This window comes from Lepidochelys kempii, chromosome 2, assembly GCF_965140265.1.
Source record: "Lepidochelys kempii isolate rLepKem1 chromosome 2, rLepKem1.hap2, whole genome shotgun sequence".
NCBI lineage: Eukaryota > Metazoa > Chordata > Testudines > Cheloniidae > Lepidochelys > Lepidochelys kempii.
In genome coordinates, this window is record NC_133257.1 from 266,877,539 (window position 1) to 266,901,865 (window position 24,327).

General features: G+C 44.8%; 1 protein-coding gene across 3 annotated transcripts in view; it reads right to left on the reverse strand.

Annotated features, from left to right (window-relative positions):
• Positions 1-307: 307 nt before the first annotated feature.
• SMARCC1 (SWI/SNF related BAF chromatin remodeling complex subunit C1) overlaps positions 308-24,327 on the reverse strand; it is a 178,314-nt gene continuing 154,294 nt past the window's right edge. For all 3 annotated transcript variants that reach the window (XM_073334923.1, XM_073334922.1, XM_073334925.1), the window contains 2 exons: positions 4,131-4,307; positions 308-2,447 (listed from right to left, as the gene is read on the reverse strand). In XM_073334923.1, coding sequence (XP_073191024.1) covers positions 2,359-2,447; positions 4,131-4,307 — 266 coding nt within the window. In that variant the 3' untranslated portion in view covers positions 308-2,358. The remainder of the gene's footprint in view (positions 2,448-4,130; positions 4,308-24,327) is intronic.

Genomic DNA, 24,327 nt, shown 5'->3' on the forward strand with positions numbered 1-24,327 from the left:
TGGTGTGTGGTTTGATTTCACCACTTCCATTAAATGTTGATTATCTGATGCCTTGGTATATAAAATACTCATTAATACACAGAAATAAATCAGATGCATTGCAAAGGGCCCTCCCTCCCTTATTTGAACGACTTTGATGTCCCCTATCTCAACTGGGTAACAAGCTTAGACTTGTATATACTTAGCTGTAGCCAATGCATTATCTGAAAACAATTTGATACTCAATTAAAATAGGTTTCAGCAGATCCACATCTTAGAATATCACGCATGAGAATTTACTTCAACTCCCCACAGATTTGCAAAACAGTTTTGTATAAAAACCACGTTTTTTATTTCACAAAATTGGGTGGCTGTGTTGCAGGAATAAAACCGGCCCTATACAGAGGATCAGATGAAAAAGTCGCCACGTGTATTTATACAGAAACACAACAGCGTTAAGAATTCAGGTACTTTGTAGGATCATCACTAGTACAGTAAAAAATAGTCTCCATCTGGATCCTTTAAATTTGAAATTGATCACACTAAAAACAACCTGAGGTTATTCTAAACTGGACCATGGCCTGAACCAGAATTCCATGCTCACTCCAAAGACACTGGAGGTAAAGGTAACATGTGGAATGGATTTCTTTTATGAAAGGTGGGGGGAGGGGAGGCCCTAACCGTTCTTTGCTAGGCACTGTAGATTCTTAGAGCTTGACAATGGGAAAGTATTATTCTTATACACTGGAAGTAAGAAGGCCAAGTACAATTGTATGAGCATGGAGCTGATGTGCAGACAGCCCAAAAATGGTTACTTCACACATGTACGCAAATTCTCAGGGTCTGGAAAGTTCAACTATTAACATTTCGAGGCATCAAGCACTTGAGTGCTCTTCAAGGCAAATCTGTATTTGTTTTACTTGATGAAATAGCTCTGTGGGTTTCAGATCCTCTGGGCAATCTCTCCCCCCCCACTAGTGAACTAGCTGTGGTCAAGCTTTAAAACAAACAGCCCATCTTACACTCCTGATCACAGAGATCCACCCCTGAGTGATCCCTAAGAGCGTTGGTGAGGACGCTTGTCAGAAAGCTCTCTCTGGAAGGAGAGGAGGAGAGGGTCTGAACCGCACAGAGGATGTGAACCATGCAGTCACTAATGATGAGGGCAAGGAGCAGCATTTGGCAGTTCAAACTCAGTCCATATTAGTGGCATTGTGTTGGTCTTCTCCATCGCCCTTAATCATGGAGCATGCTCGGAGTCAACTGCCAAACCTGTCCCCCCACTGCCTTGCAAAGAATGGAATGATAAAGCTCAGCAAGTGGAGGGTGAAGTGTGAATAGAGGAGTGAGTGTTCTCCCACCTCCAATACCAATCCAGAAAGAAAAAGTACCACGTTCACTGAATTCTGCCCCCCCGGCTGTCTGCAAGAGGTAGTTCTGGCGTTCACACCCCCAGCCATCCCAACCCAATCCCATACACTAGCACTTCATTGCTATCTACTATTTTTTTTTTAAAGTTCAATTTTAAAAGAAAAAAGTATATGCTCCAAAAAGAGAGGGACTAAAATTTTGTTTTATTCCTCAGTTGGCTACTGTACCGAACTACCCAGAAGGAAGAGGATTCAACTACAAACTTCCCCTCCTTCCAATTAAACACAAAATAAAATATAAACTGGAGCAATAAAGCTCAGACAGAGTGGTTTGATTCTAACTGATTCACTCCTGGCTCTATTCACATCGGATCAATATTTTCTTTAATAAGTTAGCGAGGCAGCCTTGGGGCTCAGCTATTGCCCTTAATGATTATACCTGTAATGAATATGCTCAGAATTAACGAAGCTTCTGCTCCAAGGCAGTGGAAGGAGAACTCCTCCCTCACGCTCCCTTATGTGCTCAAGCCACTGGTTTGCTCTATTTGATCTTGATGCATCGCATGTTACACAGCAGATTACACCTCAGAGACTATGGATGGAAACGCAACCTACTGCATTCTAAGATACAGTTATGCCTCCAACCTAAAAGCCCCCCCCGTCTCTAAAGAGAATCCAAAGGTTAAGCAGCAGAAGCAGCAAGATAAAGGAAAACCAGCGCAGAGAACTCATTCCATCGGGTAAACAGACAAACGCATGAAGGACATCCTGCCAGCAGTATGAAGGTACTGTGACTACTGCTCTCTGTGTTCAGCGTAAGAGCTCCCCAAAGGACTACAGCCAAATAATGCCAGACTATAAAGTCTGCGAGAGGGGAGGAGGTGCAGGCAGGCTGACGGGGGACCAAAAACCCCTGAAAGGAACAGAAGGAAACTGAGGAAATCCATTTTTGGTCGCCACTATCTTGGTTCTAGGGATCAGATCTAGAAGTTGCTTGTTGGTGGATGAGTTAGGGAGCTGCTGAGGCCGGCGTTGCACCCGCTGTAGGTGGAGTCACCCCATCAGCTGGTGGTGGCGGCTGCTGCGATGGAGGGGGATCTGCAAATACAGTGGAGACAAGCACGTGAGCACCAGAACCAGATGAGGTAGAAAAGTTAATCAAAAGGTTTAAATTATGCATAAGAAGTGGAGCTATTTTCTTATGAAATCCTTCTCTGTATAGCAGTGATATGTGGCTTCCCAGGGAAATGGAGGAGGGTCTAGCACTGGAATTATTTCACACTAGTCTGGGCACTGCAGTGAACTGCACTGGCTCCTGGAGATGGCCATGACCCTCCAGGGCTTTTCCATCGCTACATTCTATGATTAACACTTTGCATTTGTGCTGTGCTTTTCATCCTCAAAGCACAGTACACGCTCACATTCCTCCAGCGAGGTAGGGAAGTGCCATCCCTACTTTGTACAGTGGGTGACTGAGGCAGACAGGTTTAGCAGCTTGCTGAGATTATGTAGGGAGTTAATGTCAGACCTGGGTTTAGCACTTCACTGTTCCCATCTCCCAGTCCTGTGCTCAGAGCATTAGATTAAGCCTCTTGTCTGTTTAAAACAGATGTAACAACACACTTTACAAGCAGAGCTCTGCACATACAGATTCAAGAAGTATATAAAGTGCCACCACAGGCAGAGATCTGAAAATGTGGCACAGTGGGGAGAGAAGAAAGAGGGTAGGTACAAAGGCTGGGTTTCAGGCACAGTGATCAGAGCACAGGGAAACAGATGCTAATGGAATAAGACGGGGTTGTTCAGGAGAGGGAGAAAGTCAGGAATCAAGGTGAGGAAGAAGAGAATGGGGAAGTCAATTCAGTAGAGAGAGAGGACACTGTCAATGGTGGAGTTCCAGTAATATGGGAGAAGGAAAACAAAGGAAAGAAACAGCGTAAGGAGGAGAGAAGAAACAACTCCAGGCAAAAGTAGCACTAGAATGAGACACTTCTGTTTACAGCAGTTACCATTAAAGAGTCAGCATTTGATCCGTATCTTTGCTAACAGGTAACTGCAATAGTTTCAGGTACCACCGTATAGTGACTGCTCATAAAGGGTTGACATTTTAGGAGCACAGTACTGGTATTATCATACTAGGTCAGACCGGTGGTTCAGCCAGTGCCTTTTCCCGTCTGTTCAAGTGGACAGTACCCCATACTTCTAAAGAAAGTGCAAGGAGCCCCAGATCTATGGCTGCTGCAAGCCAGTGTACCGTCAATCAACCAAGCCATCTGGATTTACGGAGGATCTGGCCCATATGTCTTTAGTTTCTTTATAACTAGCTTCCTCTTATTTTAAATCTCCCCTTTTCCAAAGATGAAATTCACAGAGCTAGTTTTTGGTATGATTCTGCTGCACCTAATTATATTGTGGTCACTACTAATTAGTGTTCAGTCACAGTTATGTCTTGAACCCACTCCTGTGTGTTATTTTCGATTAAGTGGTGACTGGTTTTCATGGCGACCACAATGCCTCACAACCGTTATGAGTTAATCACAAAGGGGCAGTAACACATGCTATGGTGCTGAGGGGCAGGGGGGAAAAAGAGAGAGACTTTTAAATCTTCCAACACTCCTTTGACAGAGATTTTTGGCTGCTAAAAACATACAGATCTGATGGTTCCCACAGCACACAAAAAAAGCGTTTAAACTACAGTCACTTTTCCAGAAATAATGAGACAAGCAATGGAAAAAAACACAAGGTACATTCGGACAGAGATAATTATGAAAACCCACTTACACATGCCATTTGGCGCTGCTAGGGGAACACGAGGTCCAATTATGTTTCCTGACATTGGTGGCATGCCAGATGGGGGAGGGCCACCACTGGTTGGGTGGATGTTGGCGGACACAGATGGCATCATCCGGCCTGGCATGGCCTGCCCAGGTATCATTGAACCTGGCCCTGGCATCTGTCCTGCAGTGACATTAAAGAGAGATTGCAATGAAATTCAGTTAAAATACACATGTGAACAGAAGAGGAAAAACATGGCCTAATTGTTCTCTGAGCAGAAAGAGAAAAATCTCGTGTGCTCAGATTCAACTCTGTGCTTCCACTCCAAATGCCATCTGCGGCCATCCCAAAGGACAAGCCTCCCACCACCGAACACCAACTCCTTTCAGGAGGAGCTGCCGTGAGATCTTAATGTTAATCTTAATGTTGCTAAAACCTTATAACACAACAGGCAACTGAAGGAGGAAATTATTCACAGTTGCCTCTAGAACAAGATGGAATCTGGGTAAAGAGGTGATTGTTAGTGACCTTCGTGAAGATGTACTACCAACTGCACAGGGAGAACGAGGCTTCAAAATAGCAAAGCCAGTAAAAAGGGCAGGAACAAGGACTAATGGATTAACTGAATAGCAGAGCTGTAGTCACGCAGCTATAAATGATACCGGAAATACCTGCACAGTGTAAAACACATTTTGATTTCAGTACAACTCATCGACTGGATTTTAAAACCCCATTTGAAGAGAGAGGGGTCCATAATCCATTACATTTACTTCTGCAGGATTCAATGCACACACATTTTGTATTTGCAGTACTTTAGTTAGGGAAGCAGCCACTAGCCATGGATTGTAGCTATTTACAAACCTAAGGAAGGATTATTTTAAAAGATCCCTTCCATCCCAGACACCAGATAATTATGTAAAATAAAATGTCTGATTATAGAATCTCTTAAACATAGCCCCAACCCACCTTCTTAAACAACCAAGCACATGTATAAACAGCATGAAGACCATGATGGAATTTAAAAACCTAGGAAATTCACAGGTCTGTATTTAGGACTGAAAGTCAGTAACTAGGCACAAAGATACATACGTCTGTAATGCCTGCTGAAGTCCGGTTACTGGATGAGATACTTAAATGAACTAACAGTTTTATTAGCATCTATTACTCATTTAGCATCCTTCAAACTTTATTCTTAAGAAATGTATAATGTAATATGGACTTATAAAGAAAGTCAGCACCATGGACAGCATCACTGTAGCTTTTCAGGCAACTGGACCCTTTTGCAAGCCTAACAGCCCAGAGGAGCCAACTCCTCGTAAATTACACACATTCTCACCTACAATAGAGTTTGGGCTGTTCTGAACCTGGCCAACTGGGGGGAGCCCCTGTGCCCTGACACCGCTCCCTGGCAGGAGTGCCGGGCAGCTGGAGCTGGGCAAGCTCCTGTGCCCCGACCCTGCAGAAGTGCTGGTGGGGGGAGGGGGAGGACTGCAGGTGGAAGGGGTAGGGAGGGGCTCCCACTTGCTCTGGCCCAGGGCCCCACAAAACTGTAATTCGCCACTGCTAATAGAGCAGCCTCAAGTCCTTCAGTCCATGATGTCTCATGTCCATCTGCTCCAAGAAAAGGGAGGAGCCTTCAAATGGGAGGTCTTCTTGGACCTTGTGGGGAAAGCCAGAGGACAGGAGTCAGGAACAGCACCTGATGGTGACTGTGGAGGTCATTGTCTGGGTTGGTGAATTGGCAGCATCAGAAGCTGCCTGTAGAGCAGTCCTGGCCACATTCTTACTCTCCTCTAAGAGGGCAGTGAACTCCTGTCTTGCATCTTGGGGCAGGAAGTCCTTAAATATAGCCAGCGAGTCCCATGGATTAAAATCGCATCTCCCCAGCAAAGCTTGCTGATTGGCGATACACAGCTGGAGGCTACCTATGGAATAAACCTTTCTTCCAAAAAGGTCCAGTTCTTTAGCATCTTTTTGTTTTTGGATAGCACTTGACTGGCCCTGCCTGTCACTTTCATTTGCTGCAGACACCATCAGAGGGAGTGTGGGTGTGAGAATATGAGAGAGAGAAAGAGAGAGAGAGAGAGTGTGTGTGTGTACAGGTAGTCGAATCCACTTGTTGGCATACAATACTTTTTCTCTGTCCTCTCTGAAGTGGGGGCCGGAGGAGGAGTTTGCCATAGGGCCTTGTCTGGTCCCATCACTGCCTTGGATAGAGCTACTGAGCTAGGATATCAATGACGATGTGTGATGTCTCTGAGCTCCTCTATCTCCAACCCCCAATTCGAAGTGACCCACTTCAGAAGGCCCTGATGGGCCCTGAAATCATCCTAGGGAAGTAGGCTGCTGGGACCTGCAACAGCCTCATCTGGGGAGGATGAGGAGGCGGCTTACACCAGAGAAGGGGCTCCACTGGAGGCATCTCCTGGACTTCAGTACCAGGGTCGGTGCTGAAGTCGGGATTCAGTGCCTAACGGGAAGGAGCAGTAGCCCGTGTCCTGGAGGCCACCGAGTAGGAGTGGTGGGAGGCTCCTGTATGGAGGAAACCAGCAGGGATTCCAGTAGGGCCACTGCATTGGCCAGTGACCTGTTGGTCAGGTGCCTGCCGGGAGCCTGGTACTAAAGCCTGGTGGAGCGTAGGTTGGGTATTGATGGTGGGCTTTCGGTGGTACATACAGTTCCCCTTTGGATTCCGAAAAGGATTCCTCTCTCGGCAACCATGTTGGAGCAGTACCCGCTTCTGCCTCCATACTGTGCTGGGGTTCCAGGGATTGGGATGCTGGGATCAGGTGGCTTGCCCCTGGATAGTGCTGGGAAAGCACCCAACGCACCCTGTTCCCTCCAGCTTCTGGTGCTAGAGCTGGTTGAAAGAAAAGGAGTACTTATGGCACTTTAGAGACTAACAAATCTATTTGAGCATAAGCTTTCGTGAGCTACAGCTCACTTCATCGGATGCATGCAGTGGAAAATACAGTGGGGAGATTTATATACACAGAGAACACGAAACAATGGGTGTTATCATACCTGATCACTCTTGTTACAGTGTGTAAGGTGAGACAGAGACAAACACCTACAAGATCTCTATCAAGCATTCTTACAACTACAATACCCACCTGCTGAAGTGAAGAAACAGACTGAAAGAGCCAGAATAGTACCCAGAAGTCACCTACTACAGGACAGGCCCAACAAAGAAAATAACAGAACGCCACTAGCCAACACCTTCAGCCCCCAACTAAAACCTCTCCAACACATCATCAAGGATCTACAACCTATCCTGAAGGACGACCCATCACTCTCACAGATCTTGGGAGACAGGCCAGACCTTGCTTACAGACAGCCCCCCAACCTGAAGCAAATACTCACCAGCAACCACACACCACACCACAGAACCACTAACCCAGGAACCTATCCTTGCAACAAAGCCCATTGCCAATTCTGTCCACATATCTACTCAAGGAACACCATCATAGGGCTTAATCACATCAGCCACACTATCAGAGATAGAGCTGCTGAGCTAGGATATCAATGACGATGTGTGATGTCTCTGAGCTCCTCTATCTCCAACCCCCAATTCGAAGTGACCCACTTCAGAAGGCCCTGATGGGCCCTGAAATCATCATCACCTGCACATCTCCCAATGTGATATATGACGACATGTGCCAGCAATGCCCCTCTACCATGTACATTGGCCAAACTGGACAGTGTCTACGTAGAAGAATAAATGGACACAAATCAGACATCAAGAATTATAATATTCAAAAACCAGTTGGAGAACACTTTAATCTCTTTGGTCACTCGATTACAGACCTAAAAGTGGCAATTCTTCAACAAAAAAAACTTCAAAAACAGACTCCAATGAGAGACTGCTGAATTGGAATTAATTTGCAAACTGGATACAATTAACTTAGGCTTGAATAAAGACTGGGAGTGGATGTGTCATTACACAAAGTAAAACTATTTCCCCATGTTTATTCCCCCCCCCCATTCCTGTCAACTGCTGGAAATGGCCCACCTTGATTATCACCACAAAAGGTTTCCTCTCCCTCCGCCTCCGCTCTCCTGCTGGTAATAGCTCACCTTACCTGATCACTCTTGTTGGTAACAGCCATTGTTTCATGTTCTCTGTGTATAAAAATCTCCCCACTGTATTTTCCACTGCATGCATCCGATGAAGTGAGCTGTAGCTCACGAAAGCTTATGCTCAAATAAATTGGTTAGTCTCTAAGGTGCCACAAGTACTCCTTTTCTTTTTGCGGATACAGACTAACACGGCTGCTACTCTGAGAGCTGGTTGGTGACCCTTTGGGGTTGGAGGAAGCGGGAGAGAGAGAAGGCCCCTCGCTGCCTGAAAAGCCTCTGGGGTTGATGGTACTGTCAGTCCGCTGGGACCGCGGTGGCTTCCTGGTGTCAGTGGAGGCACAAGGCTTGAAGACTGGGGACTGGGACATGCCCGGCCCCTGGGGCAAAAAGTCCCTGCATGAAAGGAATTATATATAGTATCGCTACTTGCAAAAACTATACACACTAAACTATTAACACTATGAATGAAGAAAGAGTTCAAAACCAGTTGGAAGAAGCCTTCTCAGAGCAAGAAAGGGTCGTCCCAGCATCTATCCTGGCTGGTAAGAAGGAACAGAGGGTGCGGGGCCAGTGGCACCCCTTATACCAGCACATAAGCGTGCAGCTCCAGAGGGTGCTCGAGCTGGCCCAACAAATACCACTAAGGGAAAAATCTCCAGCAACAGTGCATGCGGCATGCACACACCTAGCATGGAACGGATATGAGCAAGCACTCAAAGAACAATGACGACTGGGAGAGGACTAATGTCACAGGCAGATATCGCTGCCATCATAGAATATCTGCTGTGCTTGAACCCTCAAGGCTAGTGGTAACTTCCCTCAAGTCTCATTTAGCAGCTCTCTCTGCTTACAACACCTTGATCAGAAATTAAGTCTATATTTTCTCACCCTACATTTCATGTTTCCTTACGGGATTGACTAATGCCTACCCCGCTGAGAGAGAACCTCCACCTACCTGGGATCTATCTTCCCATGTTTATGGGCCTCTGAGCCCCTTACTCAGGCACCCAGAGAACACCTGTCTATCAAAACAGCATTCTTAACACTCATCCCTTCTGCTAGAAGGGCAAGTAACCTTAGTGCCTTGATGGCCGCTCCGCCTTGCATGGTATTACACAGAAAGGTGTTAGGGAGCTTCACCCTAGTTTTACACGTAAGGTTGTCTCAGATCTTCACCTGTCACAGTGCATCTCCTTCCCCATTTTCATCCCCAGCCCCATGGTTACCCAGGGGAATGCTGTTTGCACTCACGGGATGTTGTTAAGAGCTGTATGTTATTCAGAAAGGTCCAAAACCTTTAGGAGTAAAACTCTTTATGGCTTACAGGGAGGGATAGAGGGCAACCTATTAGTAAGAAGACTTTCCCACTGGATTACGAGATGTACTGAACGTGGCTACTCCTTAGCCAGGGAGTCAGCACCCACGGGGTTAAAGACACACACCACTTGCACCACATCTATCTTCGTAGTTTGTCTGACAGATTCCCCTGGTAGAGATCTGCAAAGCAGCAGCATGGAGTTGGGTTCATACTTTTCTCTACACGCTATTTGTTGGACTTGGCATCACGTTTTGATGCTTGATTCGGTAAAGAAATGCTACAGTTCATTTTCACCTCAAACTCCTCTGCCACCACTGTCCTCTCCTGGGGGCGCTACTTGCTAATCTCCTGTCAGTGGGAATGCACAGAGGCACTTGAAGAAGAGGGGTTACATTGTTCAAGAGTTGCTCTGTGCACTCACACTATCCATCCACCTTCCTCTGACTTGGAGTCCTTTCTGTTGGAGGACTCTACAGGGTGGGTGGTGTGGTGCATTCCCTTATCTAGCCAGACCCAGTGATGTCAAACTAGCACGTGCTCTCCAGCACCCTCCAGCGGGCACAGCTCTTTTATACAGTTCCCACAATTCAGCACAAGATGCACTAAAGAGGTCAGAGCCCTCAAAGGGCAAATCTTTGATTAACTTCCAAAAAGCTGGATCAAATCCAGATGTTTGCAACCATGAGTATCTCCTTATGGCTATCCCAGTGGCCACAGCATCTCAGGTGTCAAAAGTTGCCTGCAGAGCATGACTGGCTGCTGTCCTCCCCCCAGCAACCAAGCTCTTTGCATCTTCTCCTTGTTCCTCTGGTAACAAGCCCAGATGGGATTGACAGAATCCCATTAGGTGTAGCTGTATTGTGGCACAGCAGTCTGGCAGTCTGTGGAAACTCACAAGGTGAAGGAGTATCTTTCTTCCAACCACATCCAACCTACGTCCTTCCCTATCTGAGGGAGGAGATAGGGATGCTCTTTTTCCTTTAAATCTTTCCTGAACTGCAAAGATTGGCATGAAATTGGCAGATGGATGCTGAAACAAATATTGATGACTTTCTGAGGGTACACAAGGTACATTCTACTAGCTTTCTTAGTAACAGGCAGGGAGAATGCAGTGGGATAGCCAAGTGTTCTTCACTGGGTTAGGAACTCCTGGAAGGACTCTGTCTGCAATTCTGTAATGTCAAAGAGGATTAAATGAATCAGATGCTGAAACCCATCGGTAGTTGGAGAGTGTTGGCCACTGTCTGTTAGCTCCCAAAATTGTTTTTGATCACCTGGAAGAGATACAGAGGAAGCCCCAAACTTGCCTTCAGGCAGCGAGGTACCTTCATTTTTTGTTCAAAATGGGCACGAATAGCATGCCACAGTTCATTTAATCTGAGGGAGCTTCTTGACAATCATATACTTGCCACTCTTCCTGAGAGGGTTGGGCCGATAGTATCTGCATGGACTGGAACACAGGCATTCTCGAAGACAACAGCACTGGGGGAGGTTTGGTGCCAGGACAACTTTCTACATGGTGCAGTGCCTCCAGTACCAGGAGGGCGTCAGTGTTAGTACCGGAGCAGCCGACAGTGACGTGCTGGGTCTGGCAGCATCTAAGAGTGTCTTCATGGCCTGAATGTAGGGCCACGTGAGTAACTGAAGAGGGCTCTGCAGAACGTCTTTCCGTGCCAACAGAGTCTTAGATGAAGGAAGCCAACTGGGCTTCTGGAACAGCAGAATTTGCAAAGGTGGTTCCAAGGAGAACCTGAGTTCCTCTAGAAGGTTCAGGATTGAAACTGGTGGTGAATACTGCTACACAGAGTCAAGCAGCAGAGGCATAGACAACAGATTTGACTGGAGTCCCCAAATGAGAGTGGTAACAGTCAACAGAGGTGGTACATGGACGCCAGGGATGGATCTATAGAGCTCAGCAACGAAGCCTCCAGCTAAGGAGAGGTGTGCGTGGAAGCTGATATCAGGAAACACGGGTCACTGGTGGAGAATGAGAATGATGCCTCTTTCTCCTTTGACTCCCGCCACCAGTTTGAATGCTTTCTCTTCTTGGGCCCTGGAGCAGGGTTCACGCAGAGATCTGGAAGCCTGCATTTCACTTACAGCATTGACTGGCATTGATTCTAATGGCACCAAAGGTGTCTTTGGTGCACACAGTGGAACCAGTATCACTGTGGTATCAGTGCAGATTGTGTAGCTGGTGTCCGATTGTGGTGACAGATGAGAAGCTCAGACACTATAGGCATTGGGCTCAGGGAGGCGGACCTTCAGCCCAACATTAAAGGAGGCAAAAGTGCTTAGGTGTGTTTCAGGTCACATGACAGAAGACCTCAAAGCACAGAAGCAGACTGCAAACCTCTTGCAGGAGTATCAGGACAAGCTGGTTGGAGGCTTATTGATGCCAAATACATTTGCAGTCTGTCCTTCCTTGCCCAAGGAGTATAAGCATGGTGGATTGTTTACTGGGAAATTACATGCATTTCTCCCAGGCACATAAGGCACTGAACGTGTGCATTTGTTTCAGGAAAGACGGCTGAACAGGTCACGTATCCTTTGACTCCTTACATGGTTCAGGACCAGACATGGTCTCGGGGGAAATGGAGGCCAATGCTCACAAATAACCTAACTATTTGAAGAAAGACGACTAACGAGCTTTGCATACAGGAGAGGTAGATCCATTAGCTTGTGGCAGTGGAACTAAAGTGTACGGGGAGTGTGCTTCCTTATAGCAAGCCAATTACATCATTTTTGGGTGAGAGTGCTCCTACCACCACCCCAGTGCACCCAGCTTTCCTACACACTTTCTACAGCTCAGCGCCAGAGGTGCTGAAGCCCATTAGTGGGAATGCACAGAAGTCCTTGAAGAAAAGAAGATTAAGTTAACATAATACCGTAATGACCAACTGCTCTAATAACCCTTCAACTCCATACAAGCCTGAAATTGTCCAATCATATGCCAATTTTCCTCATAACTGCAGCAAACAGATTTTAAAAAAAACATAAGGAAAAAACTACGGTTTTTTTTGGGGGGGATATTTACACAAAAAGAGGAGAAAAACATCTAAATCTACCCATGCACACACTGAGAACAGCCTCTGGTCAGTGTCCTGTAATGTTAATCTATGACATTCCATCGGCACAAATGAAAGAGCAGCAGCAGCCGACCAGAAAAGCTGTAGGGATTTGAGAATCCTCTCTTCCCCCTTCAGCTCCTCATCAGCAAAATAGTTTCCACTCTGGTGATTGCAAACAGGTGTATATGGAAGACCATCGCAACGAATAATTGCTTCTCCAGTCAAGGATCTAAAGAGCAGACTGGAGGTGGCAGACTTCCTGAAGACACTTGCCACACGATTCACTGAAGCCTTCCAAACCCCTGAGCACACATGTGGTGCGGTCCTTCATAGATATGAACTGTGTGGGAAAGTACAGTGCACACTATTTACAGCTGCAGATATCTGGAATCAGATTCCCCTCAAACAAGTTCAGAAAGAAGTTACCTAGTTTGGCTCGTTCCCTTCCCCTTGTAGCAAGCAGACAGCAAGAGCAACAAAAAGTTACCCTAGTCAGATAACAGAGGATTTAAGCAGGCATACACATCTGTTTTGGTCCAGGTCGCTCTCAGAGGCGAAGAACAGGCAACAAGGGCACGATAGGCAGCGCGAGAGAAAGCTACAACCAGCCTGGGGCTGAGGTTTAAAGTCATGGTATATTAGCATCAGAAGTAAATCAAAATGTATAAGATCAGTACAGGTCCTATCTGGTGGCAGGGGGCTCCAGAATGAGACCACCACCCATTCTTTCACCATCAAGGACCTACCTGCTTTTCCAGATCCTCTCCATACAAACACCAAAAACTGAAGAGAGCTGATTAACCCCGTAGGCAATTCCTGCTGCTAGGGGTCATTGTGTGTTAGTGTTTAGCCTCTAGGAAATTTCAGCTTGTGGCTTCGAACAGGTGAATATGGCAGGAAGATGGGAAGCAATTCTCTTTTCTTCCTTTTGCAAGACAGTCTATGTGCATCACAGCCAAATTTAACAGCATGTAAGATCACTGTTGTTCTTTCTTCTTATCACTCAGCCACTAACTGTCACATGAGAAAATGCAGATCAGCCTTTCAGCAAAGCCCATTTGAAAACATGAGGGCACAAGATAAGCTGAGGTCAGTTGGTCAGCACCATGAGTCAGGATTTTCCCCAGAGCTGCAGGAGATGTGAGAGCTTATCTGGCTGATATCAAGCTATTAAAATTCTGAGGCGAGTCAGAGTAATACAGAATTTAGACAAGAAAAATCCTATTCTATTTAGCAATCTAGACAGAAGAACAGTCCATTAACCTGAACCACCCAAGGAAATTAACTTCTAACCACAATATTTCCTTCAAAGCATCCTGCAACCAAATTTACACTCCTCTATTCAATTTGGATAGGATTAGAATTCAAAATGATCTTGACAAACTAGAGCAATAGTCTGAAGTAAAGAGGATGAAATTCAATAAGGACAAATACAATGTACTACATTTAGGAAGGAACAATCAATTGCACAAATACAAAATGAGAAATGACTGCCTAGGAAGGAGTACTGCAGAAAAGAATCTGGGGATTAGAGTGGATCACAAATTAAATATGAGTTAACAATGTAATACTCTTGCAAAAAAACTGATCAGCATTCCGGGATGCACTAGCAGGAATGTTGTAAGCCAGACATGAGAAGCAATTAATCTACTCTATTTAGCACTGATAAGGCCTCAGTTGGAGTATTCTCCAGTTCTGGGCACCACACTTCAAGAAATATGTGGACAAACTGGAGAAAGTCCAGAGGAGAGCAACGAGAATGACTAAAGGTCTAGAAAACATGACCTACGAGGAAAGATTGAAAACATTGGATTTGTTTAGTCTAGAGAAGAGAAGACTGGGGGGGGGACGGGGACATGATACCATTCTTCAAGTATGTAAAAGGTTGTTATAAAGAGGAAGGTGATAAATTATTCTCTTTAACCAGTGAAGACAGGCCAAGAAGTAATGAGCTTAAATTGCAGCAAGGGAGATTTAGGTTAGACATTAAGAAAAACTTCCTAACTGTAGTTAAGCACTGGAACAAATCATCATGAAAATGCAACGCACAAATGTAGATTTTTTTTGTTACATAACTGCACTCAAAAACAAAATAATGCAAAACTTTAGAGCCTACAAGTCCACTCAGACCTACTTCTCATTCAGCCAATCGCTAAGACAAACAAGTTTGTTTATATTTACAGGAGATAATGCTGCCCACTTCTTATTTACAATATCACCAGAAAGTGAGAACAGGTGCTTGCATGGGACTTTTGGAGCCAGCATTGAAATGTATTTACTTGCCAGATATGCTAAATATTCCTTTGTCCCTTCGGCTACCATTCCAGAGGACATGCTTCCATGCTGATAACGCTCGTTAAAAAAATAATGCTTTAATTAAATTTGTGACTGAACTCCTTGGGGAGAATTGTACATCTCCAGCTCTGTTTTACCCGCATTCTGCCATATATTTCATGTTATGGAAGTCTTGGATGATGATTCAGCACATGTTGTTCATTTTAAGAGCACTTTCGCTGCAGATCTGACAAAACGCAAAGAATGTACCAATGTGAGATTTCTGAAAATAGGTACAGCACTCAACCCAAGGTTTAAGATTCTGAAGTGCCTTCCAAAATCTGAGAGGGACGAGGTGTGGAGCAGGCTTTCAGAAGTCTTAAAAAAGCAACACACTGACGCGGAAACTACAAAACCTGAACTACCAAAAAAGAAAATCAGCCTTCTGTTGGTGGCATCTGACTCAGATTATGAAAATGAACATGTGCTGGTCCGCACTGCTTTGGATTGTTATCAAGCAGAACCTGTCGTCAGCATGGACGCATGGAATGGTGGACGACGCATGAAGGGACATATGAATCTTTAGCACATCTGGCATATAAATATCTTGCAACATCAGCTGCAACAGTGCCATGCGAATGCCTGTTCTTATTTTCAGGTGTCATTGTGAACAAGAAGCAGGCAGCATTATCTCCTGCACATGTAAACAAGCTTGTTTGTCTAAGCGACCAGCTGAACAAGAAGTAGGACTGAGTGGCTCTAAAGTTTTACATTGTTTTATTTTTGAATACAGTTATTTTTTGTACATAAATCTATGATTGTAAGTTGAACTGTCATGATAAAGATATTGCACTAGAGTACTTGTATTAGGTGAATTGAAAATACAATTTCTTTTGTTTTTTACAGTGCAAATATTTGTACTAAAAATATAAAGTGAGAACTGTACACTTTGTATTCTGCGGTGTAGGTGAAATCAATATATTTGAAAAAGTAGAAAACATCCAAAAATATGTAAACAAATGGTATTCTATTATTGTTTAACAGTGCAATGAATCGCACAATTCATTTTTCAAATCACGCGATTGTGATTAATTTTTTTAATCGCTTGACAGCCCTAATTTATTCACATCACATAAACAACACAACAGTCTGGGTTGATTTTTTTTTCTCTGGAGGGCCCCGAACAGCAGGGGTTTGGAAGGTCAGGAGTGAAGTACTTTGGCAGATCTGTGTGGAAACATGCTCACACCATGTCTGGCTCAAGCCAGTGCTTAGTTATTTTTATGACCACTAAAACCTATCAAAAAAATGTATCAAAGAGCTGGGTAACCACCACATCCAGGATTACATAGCCACCTTCTGATACAAGACCACACCTAAAAGGGGATAAAGGAGGACTTTCAGTAGCATAGCTGGGGGGGAGCGGGGCAGCAGCGGCGCCTTGTCAATGTCTTGGCACCTTTTAAATTTTCCCGTTGAGGGAACGGGGGGAGCGATCCAAAAAAAAAGGCGGCACCCGCTGCGGTGCTTTTACTCACCCAGCGGCGCTCCGGGTCTTCGGTGGCACCTCGGTGGCAGGACCGTCAGTGCCACCGAAGACACCCGGAGTGAGTGAGGGCCGGCTGCCGGAGTGCCGCTGGGTGAGTAAAAGCGTCGCAGTGGCTGGTGCCTTTTTTTTGGATCGCCCCTCCTGTTCCCTCCACCTGGCTACGCGGCTGAGGACTTCACCAGAAAAGTGGAGAATAAGTCCACTAAGGCTGGTGGAGCGAAGATAGGAACCAGCCTTGTGCTAAAGTAAGAAGTGCAGAGACAGAGAATGGGGGTAAACTGTGGAGGGCTTTGTAAGTATGGGCAAGCAGCTTATGTTTGATGGAACAAAGAAGGGGACCAAGTGGAGGGATTGAAATAGGAAGTGAAAGCGATGAACAAGGAAGATTATTTTAACCGCAACATTTTGAATGGAGTTGAGGGGGCTGAGATTGCAGGCAGTGAGGCAAGCATGAAGGAGATTACATTAGCCAAGGCACAAGCTGATCAGGGCTTGCATAAGAGTTTTGACAGAAAGGAACATTAGGATCTTGGACATACTATGCAAGAAGAAACAGCAAAATTCAGACACTGCCTGAGCGCCAAAAGAGAGAGCCTAGTAAAGATGAAGCCAAGATGGACTTGTGTATTGCATGGAAAAAGATGGGGATGGAAAGGAGAAAGATGCCCAGTTGGGGACCACCATCTGACGTAGAACAGACCCCACCCACCAAGGATATGGTCCTGTAAGGGGCACCTGGGCTCTTCCATCTTCTCCTGTCAGATTTTCTCAAGTATTATCTTTCCCCCCCACTTGAAGCATGAGAATCTCCAAGCATAGGCTGGCTCTCCTCTTCCTTCCCTGCCCTTGCTTTGCGTAACAAGGCTTCTCTGTCCACATTATAGAATAACCAACATTACTTAAAACCATTGAGAATAATTCATGCTACAGACGGCCATTCTAGGTAATGTACAGTAAAGCATAATACATTTATAAAAACAGTATGGAAACTGTTTCAAATGAAGTTCTTCGCTTTAGTGTAGACAGGGGCTTCTTGGATGGATGGAAAAATCAGAGCCCTTCAGAGATGCAGTAAGGTTTGGGTTTTATTGTTATATTAACAGCTAGTTAAGCCACTATTAAAGAGAATATAACTCAAAATTTTATATAGGGAAGCAAAGGCTTATTTTGTATCATGAGTTTATTTCCTGAGTCCTACTCTACACTGCTGACGAGAAGACAACTGTGTATCTCGCTGTTAATGCTACAATTAGTTCAAGTGAATTTTGTCCTTGCAAATTTAGAATGTTATGTTGTATTGCAGTTTTCCTTAAAGCATCCATATGATGGGGCTTTAACACTGCCTGGAGAAGCTCTGTGTATGTGTGTTTAAGGGCAAGGCTAGCTTTTTATTTCTTACCTTATTGCAGCAGAATGCATGCAATTTTATTTTACAGGCAGCTAATGATGCTTGCAAGAGATGATCTTATCACATCTCCATTCTATCTCACACTAAGAGTTCATTCAACAAACAGTACCTAGCTAAACCTGGATTAAGCAATTGGGCTTCACAATGGTCAGCATGGCAAAATGAAATGTTATTTCTACAGAGATAATATTCCTTTTCACTTAATGAGAAAGATACAACTTCAAAAAGACAGGCTAAAACAGAAAATGTCAAAATGTGACCTACATAAAGGAGAGAGCTTAAAAACAGTAGACGCTTGAGATGATAAAACTGAAAGTCACTAAAATGAGATTCAGCTTGCTGAAAAATCCTTACTTGTTTATAGATTTTAGATATGTTTAGTACATAATGAAATGTTACTCTCACTAGTACTGCATGACACATGTATTCATGTTACAGTGAAACTTATACATTAAGCCATCCTTAATGGACTACCCAAGGTCTTTATTAGATGTCCCACCTCCATTAAAGCAGTCATTTAAGGGGCTACGGCAGGGATCTCAACCTTTGGCATGTGGTCTGCCAGGGTAAGCCCCTTAGTGGGCTGGGCCAGTTTGTTTACCTGCCGCGTTGGCAGGTTCGGCCGATCACTCCAGGCCAATGGGGGCTGTGGGAAGCGGCGCAGGCTGAGGGATGTGCCGGCCGCCGCCCCCATTGGCCTGGAGCAGCAAACCGCAGCCAGTGGAAGCTGTGATCAGCCAAACCTGCGGACGCAGCAGGTAAACAAACTGGCCTGGCCCACCAGGAGCTTAGCCTGGCAGGCCAAAAGTTGCCGATCCCTGGGCTATGGCGTTTGATCCTAAAACAGGCTTCACTGTTTTTATTTTAGGGGGGGGGGGGGAACAGAAGAGAAAAAGAAAGTTGTGTAGTCTTCTAAACATTCACTTGCAAATTCCTTCCCATTAGCACACCCCTTAAACAAATGGTTAACTGCTAATGCAATCAGTGCTAAGGGAGGTTTCAGAGTAACAGCCGTGTTAGTCTGTATTCGCAAAAAGGAGTACTTGTGGCACCTTAGAGACTAACCAATTTATTTGAGCATAAGCTTTCGTGAGCTACAGCTCACTTCATCGGATGCATACCGTGGAAACTGCAGCAGACTTTATATATACACAGAGAATATGAACCAATACCTCCTTCCACCCCACTGTCCTGCTGGTAATAGCTTATCTAAAGTGATCATCAGGTGGGCCATTTCCAGCACAAATCCAGGTTTTCTCACCCTCCACCCCCTCACACAAATTCACTCTCCTGCTGGTGATAGGATGGGCTATCACCAGCAGGAGAGTGAATTTGTGTGAGGGGGTGGAGGGTGAGAAAACCTGGATTTGTGCTGGAAATGGCCCACCTGATGATCACTTTAGATAAGCTATTACCAGCAGGACAGTGGGGTGGGAGGAGGTACTGTTTCATATTCTCTGTGTATAAATAAAGTCTGCTGCAGTTTCCACGGTATGCATCCGATGAAGTGAGCTGTAGCTCACGAAAGCTTATGCTCAAATAAATTGGTTAGTCTCTAAGGTGCCACAAGTACTCCTTTTCTTAGTGCTAAGGGAGGGAGAATCCAACCCCTGGGGCCACAAGTTCTGAAAGGGGATGAAACAGTGACTCTCCACTTAGAAGTTTCTCTAGTGCTCTTTTGCTGAGCAGAAGATTATGATTCTGCATGAAATCATGCTCTCACCTGAGCAAATAAATCACTTTCGAGATGCTCATGACATTTCTGTTAGACTGGTGAGAGCAGGAAAATTCTGTCAGGGTGCTGCCTGCAGGCTTCACTGCAGGACAAATTTTGTGGTGTCACTAGACATGCCTCCTCCCCATTATGAATGATTTTCAGAAGCGGAGTCAGAAGCTCATATTGCTAACCAATCTTCAAGACACGTCCTTACTTTAGCGTGTCCTCCCCAACGCACTGCAGCAGACAGAATTCTAGAGCCAAGAACTGTGAATAATTAACCACAATAACTGATTTAGCATCAAATCTCCAGGGAGGCAGTTTCCGCTTCACTTGCATACTGTATTTCTGTCACTTCCCTCTTGCACAATTCATTCACTGTAGAATATAGGCACCAACTTGCTGATTATACAAGCACCAACTTGAATACCGAAGTGCACTGTGGTGGGGCTTTCCTGGTTCCGTCAGACTGGACCCCTAGCAGCGGGAGGCTCACCATTGTTTTTCCTGTAACATTTCACATCCATGGTAAGATTCTTTTGCGAGAAGTGACAAGCTGCTTACCCATCTACATGAATGAGGACAATCACTACCCAGGGCTGTACTGGCTACCTTAAAATATTTACGCATCTTAAATAATATATATGTGTACGGGGTTAGGAAGTGCTTAAACTCAGGGGAGAGGCTTTGATGACATCCAAAAGCCAGGACAAGTGAAGCAGTTAAATCATCATATAACAGCCTCAATGGAATTGTTGCCCCTTGGCTGACTCCGTTATTTGCTATTCTACATAACGCTTTTTGTATGGTCAGGCTTTCACAGATGAGATGGCGCAGCTACCATCCTGTTAGTGGAAAGAACCCAAGCATTCTACTTGCAAGGGTTTCAATGGTTATTTACAGTGCAATAGAGATGCATATGCACAAAAATTTCCCTTTCCTACTGTGGTGTTAACAGTCTTTGTTCACGTCGCACTCCCCCTTAGTACCTAGCTGGGTTCGGGGAAGCTAATAGTCGAACCAGTGGACTACATTCGGTGCTGAATCATGGTCACGTGCCACTTGAGGCACATTGTACATATGCTAAGACCACCAGGCAGTATTAAAGCCACAGTAAAGGAACTTTAAAGCCAGGCTTTAAGTAGAATTAATGCTGGTCATTCTGTCAAAACAGGAAACATACCAAGCAATCAAGAATACACAGAATATAGTCCCCTGCCAGGCTTCACATGACTATAAAGAGTTATAGTTTTAACACAAATTAACAAGTCCATAATTACACAATTATCTATCAGGTTGTAACTGGGAGAATTCTGCAAAGCATTTCCCACCAATATCAGTTTACACTCCTTCTGTGACCCTAGACAATGAATTTAGTGGCAGGAGCATTCAACAGAACACAGTAACTTAAGTGAACACTGGGGAATATTAGCAAGAAGAAAATTATGAATCCAAAAGTCTGAATATTTGCAGAGGAAAAGTGACTCGGAGTTACAATAAGCCAGTCCGGAAAATGAAACATTTGGTATGACTAATGTGGACACAGTTAAAAACAGCTCAAATTCTGAATTTTGGACACTCACTATGAAATGCTTGCAAACATGCTACAGACAACAACAAAATTATTCATGGAATAATTTCAACCTCCACATCACAGAAAACTGGTTCTGGATGATGTGTGAACATACAAAGCAAAATTTTAATAACTGATCATACAATTATTCACCTCGATGTTGTGGCATATTTTTAGGGAATTTAAAGTGAAAACCAGGGAGACCCTTTTATCCACAGCAGGGGGATTTGCATTTTCACTGTGGGGAACTCATCAAAACAGTCTGTGAATGGGCAGGAAGGTGGTCTGTGACAATTGCACAGACCAGTTCCTCTCCCACTGAAAAATATTTTCCTTTGGACTTAGCTTGCTGGCACTCTTTTACTAATGGATCTCACTGGTGGCTGTCAGACAGCTCAAACATAGCGGGTAGAAAACATGTTCACTAGTTTGAGATCATAATGGAAAAGAGAGAGTTCCTGACATCTTCTGAGAAGCTAGAGCCAGTGGAGGAGAATCTGGAATGATTCTTAGACTTTTGTTGTGCTTTTCTTTTGCCTTTTGGAGGGAACATACTTGTTTCCATCAGCAGATTGCTCCCTCTTCCTAGATGGTGTCTCCCTTTTGGGATTTAGGGCTGGATTTTCACTAACAGCTAGGTGCCTAGCTCCCATTCATCTCAGTGCAAGTTAGATACCTATCTGCATCTTCAGATATGTAGATACCTTTGAAAATCTGACCCTTAGCCCACAAGCAGGGCTTTGAGGCCCTCTGCCCCTTGTCTGTCCAATATGTGATTAGAGAAGAAACAAAGGTGATCACCCCTGAGAGAACCCAGATCCTGCTTTTGGAGAGAAAGGAGAGTCAGAAAAAAATATCAGTCTGCTCAATCAAAGGACTCCAAGATCCCCTTGAAAAAGTAAGGAGGGGGATCAGAGAGCTTTTCCCCTTTAAGGAAGATTGGGCTGGGACTTCAAAAGGATTTTTGGACTTCCTGTCAAAGAATTCCCCAATTAATGAAGACTGACCTACCTACCGGTTCTCAAGCACTTGTGACAGTGTCTCCAAGTCTCTGAAGGGGGGGAAAGGGGAAGAAATGCCAAATTCCAACAAGCCATCCATATTCTAAGCCTTTTACTGCCTAGCAACAGGAGGATCTGCAGGCTGCACCACTGGAACATTTGCAGCAGAGCTCCTCTTCTGAAGCTTCTTAGAGGTTCTCCTTAAAAATAGAGCACCACTTGGCCATTTGTCTGCTTCAACAAACAGAGGGGAGAAACCTGGCAGGTGATCCCATTTCAGGAACGAAGCCTAGGAAAAAACTGTTCCCTAGAAAGAAGATGGGGAGGATTGATGGGAGAAAAATACTGCTCACTGCTGCACCAACATTTGTTTGCAAGAGACGGAATGATGATAGAGGTGGAAGAGCTGACCTACCTTGCTCTGCTTGCATGGCTAAAAGAGGCTTCATGGCCAAATATGTAGAGCCCTGAAAATCTGTATCTATCTGCTTTATATTTGTGGACCATAGTTTCGGATAGCTGGCTCCGGTATTCGCAGGAAAAGTGTTGCAGATGAACTGTCTCAGACTGGGGGGAGAGGTCAGGATCTAGAACCTGCCATTCCTTGGATATTTTGATTTAAGGATTGTTGAAAGCGGAGCTCCTGAAGGAGGATGGAACACTACCTTTTCCTCTCCAACCCTCTGGAAAAGAACCCATTTATGTGATAGGAAGCCCCTGATACAGGTTAAGTGCCAGCAGCGTGCCCAGTCCTTCGCTGACATAAACAGACATACCTCCTGCCCCATGCAGATTTCCATCCAGTACAGACACGCAGTACACCATGCTGATGGTAGAATCTGGTAGAAGTGTTTGTTGAGGCTTCGTGGAAAAAGGTTTGAGACATTTAGTGGATGAGGATAGAGGAAATAGGAAAAAGGAAGAGGAGAGTTAAGCACCCTCTCAATCAATGTAACATTCTTTTTCTAACTGTTCTCCAGTGCAGAAGGAGAAACCAGGCTACTAAGTGGTGCATTGTGGTTACTGCTTTTTCAAGTTACGAAAGGGGACTAATGAAACTCTGAAATGGAAAAGCTTTAGTTTATGTCCCCTTTTCAGCCCCATGTCAATGCAACCTACCAGATGAGCCTGGATCAAAAACTGCAGAGGGTTCCTTTCCCCAGCTTGATCCAGACAGAATCTGGATCCATTATGCAATCAGCCACAATGACAAATGCTGTAATTAGGCCTTGGGAAATGTAAAGAGTCCTAGGAGCGGCAATATGCAGCCAAAAGAAACTGAGGTCTTGTGGGTAATTCTGCTATATAAGAGACTTAAAGCATTAGCCTGGGAGCTCCACCGAGGCAGGATAGTGAGAAAAGGATCCCCACTCTAGCCTCAGGGGCTACCATCCTCCTTTCTGACCGAATTCAGTATCTGAGGCGGTTGTAAGCCAGGGTTATTTTTTCCTTCTCTTAATAAATGTTTTACAGACTTCAATCATCTGGCTTGGAATCATCTCTTTATTACCCCACCCCAGTCACTTGAGGGTCACTCCAAGTATCATTTTGGTCATGGTCTAATGGATTGTAAGTTATTACTTTTTAATCTTTACTAAGAGAAAGAGGGCAGCCAAAAGTGAAGTCTGTTTAATAATGCTGTTGGGAAACAGACTGAAGTCCACACAGTTAAAGCATACAAACTTCTCAGGCAATCATATAGCCAACTAAGGAATTCCAAATGGATAGCTGCACTAGTATTTTTCCCATTCAGGCCCACTGCTTTTCTTCCGTGTATAGATGTATTTTGATAGCGCAACTTCTGATGTTTCTGTCACTGTTAAACTGTTCCGTGACTCTTCCACCAATGCAAACAATGAGTCACACTCTCTATAAGTCACAGTCCACCCAATGGACTCTCCAATGGAGTCTTTGTAGAATGAAGATTAGACTGCCATACTTGTCACTGATTCAAAGACTCCTTTGGATAGATCACTGTGGGGGAGGCCAAGCAGCATTACTAGACAGCCCTACACAAGCAACAGGCAAGGAAGTGGTTTGCTCTTTTTAAAAAGTCACTTTAAAGGGGTGTGTTGGGTAAAAGGGCTGGACTTTCAGTCCTGGAGACCAAAATTCTTTTTCTACAACCCTGGCAGCAACAGCACATGCTTCACCAAACTGCTCTCCTGTCAGTGCATCCTCAGCCCAGACCAGGAGGGACTGCCACTAAGTA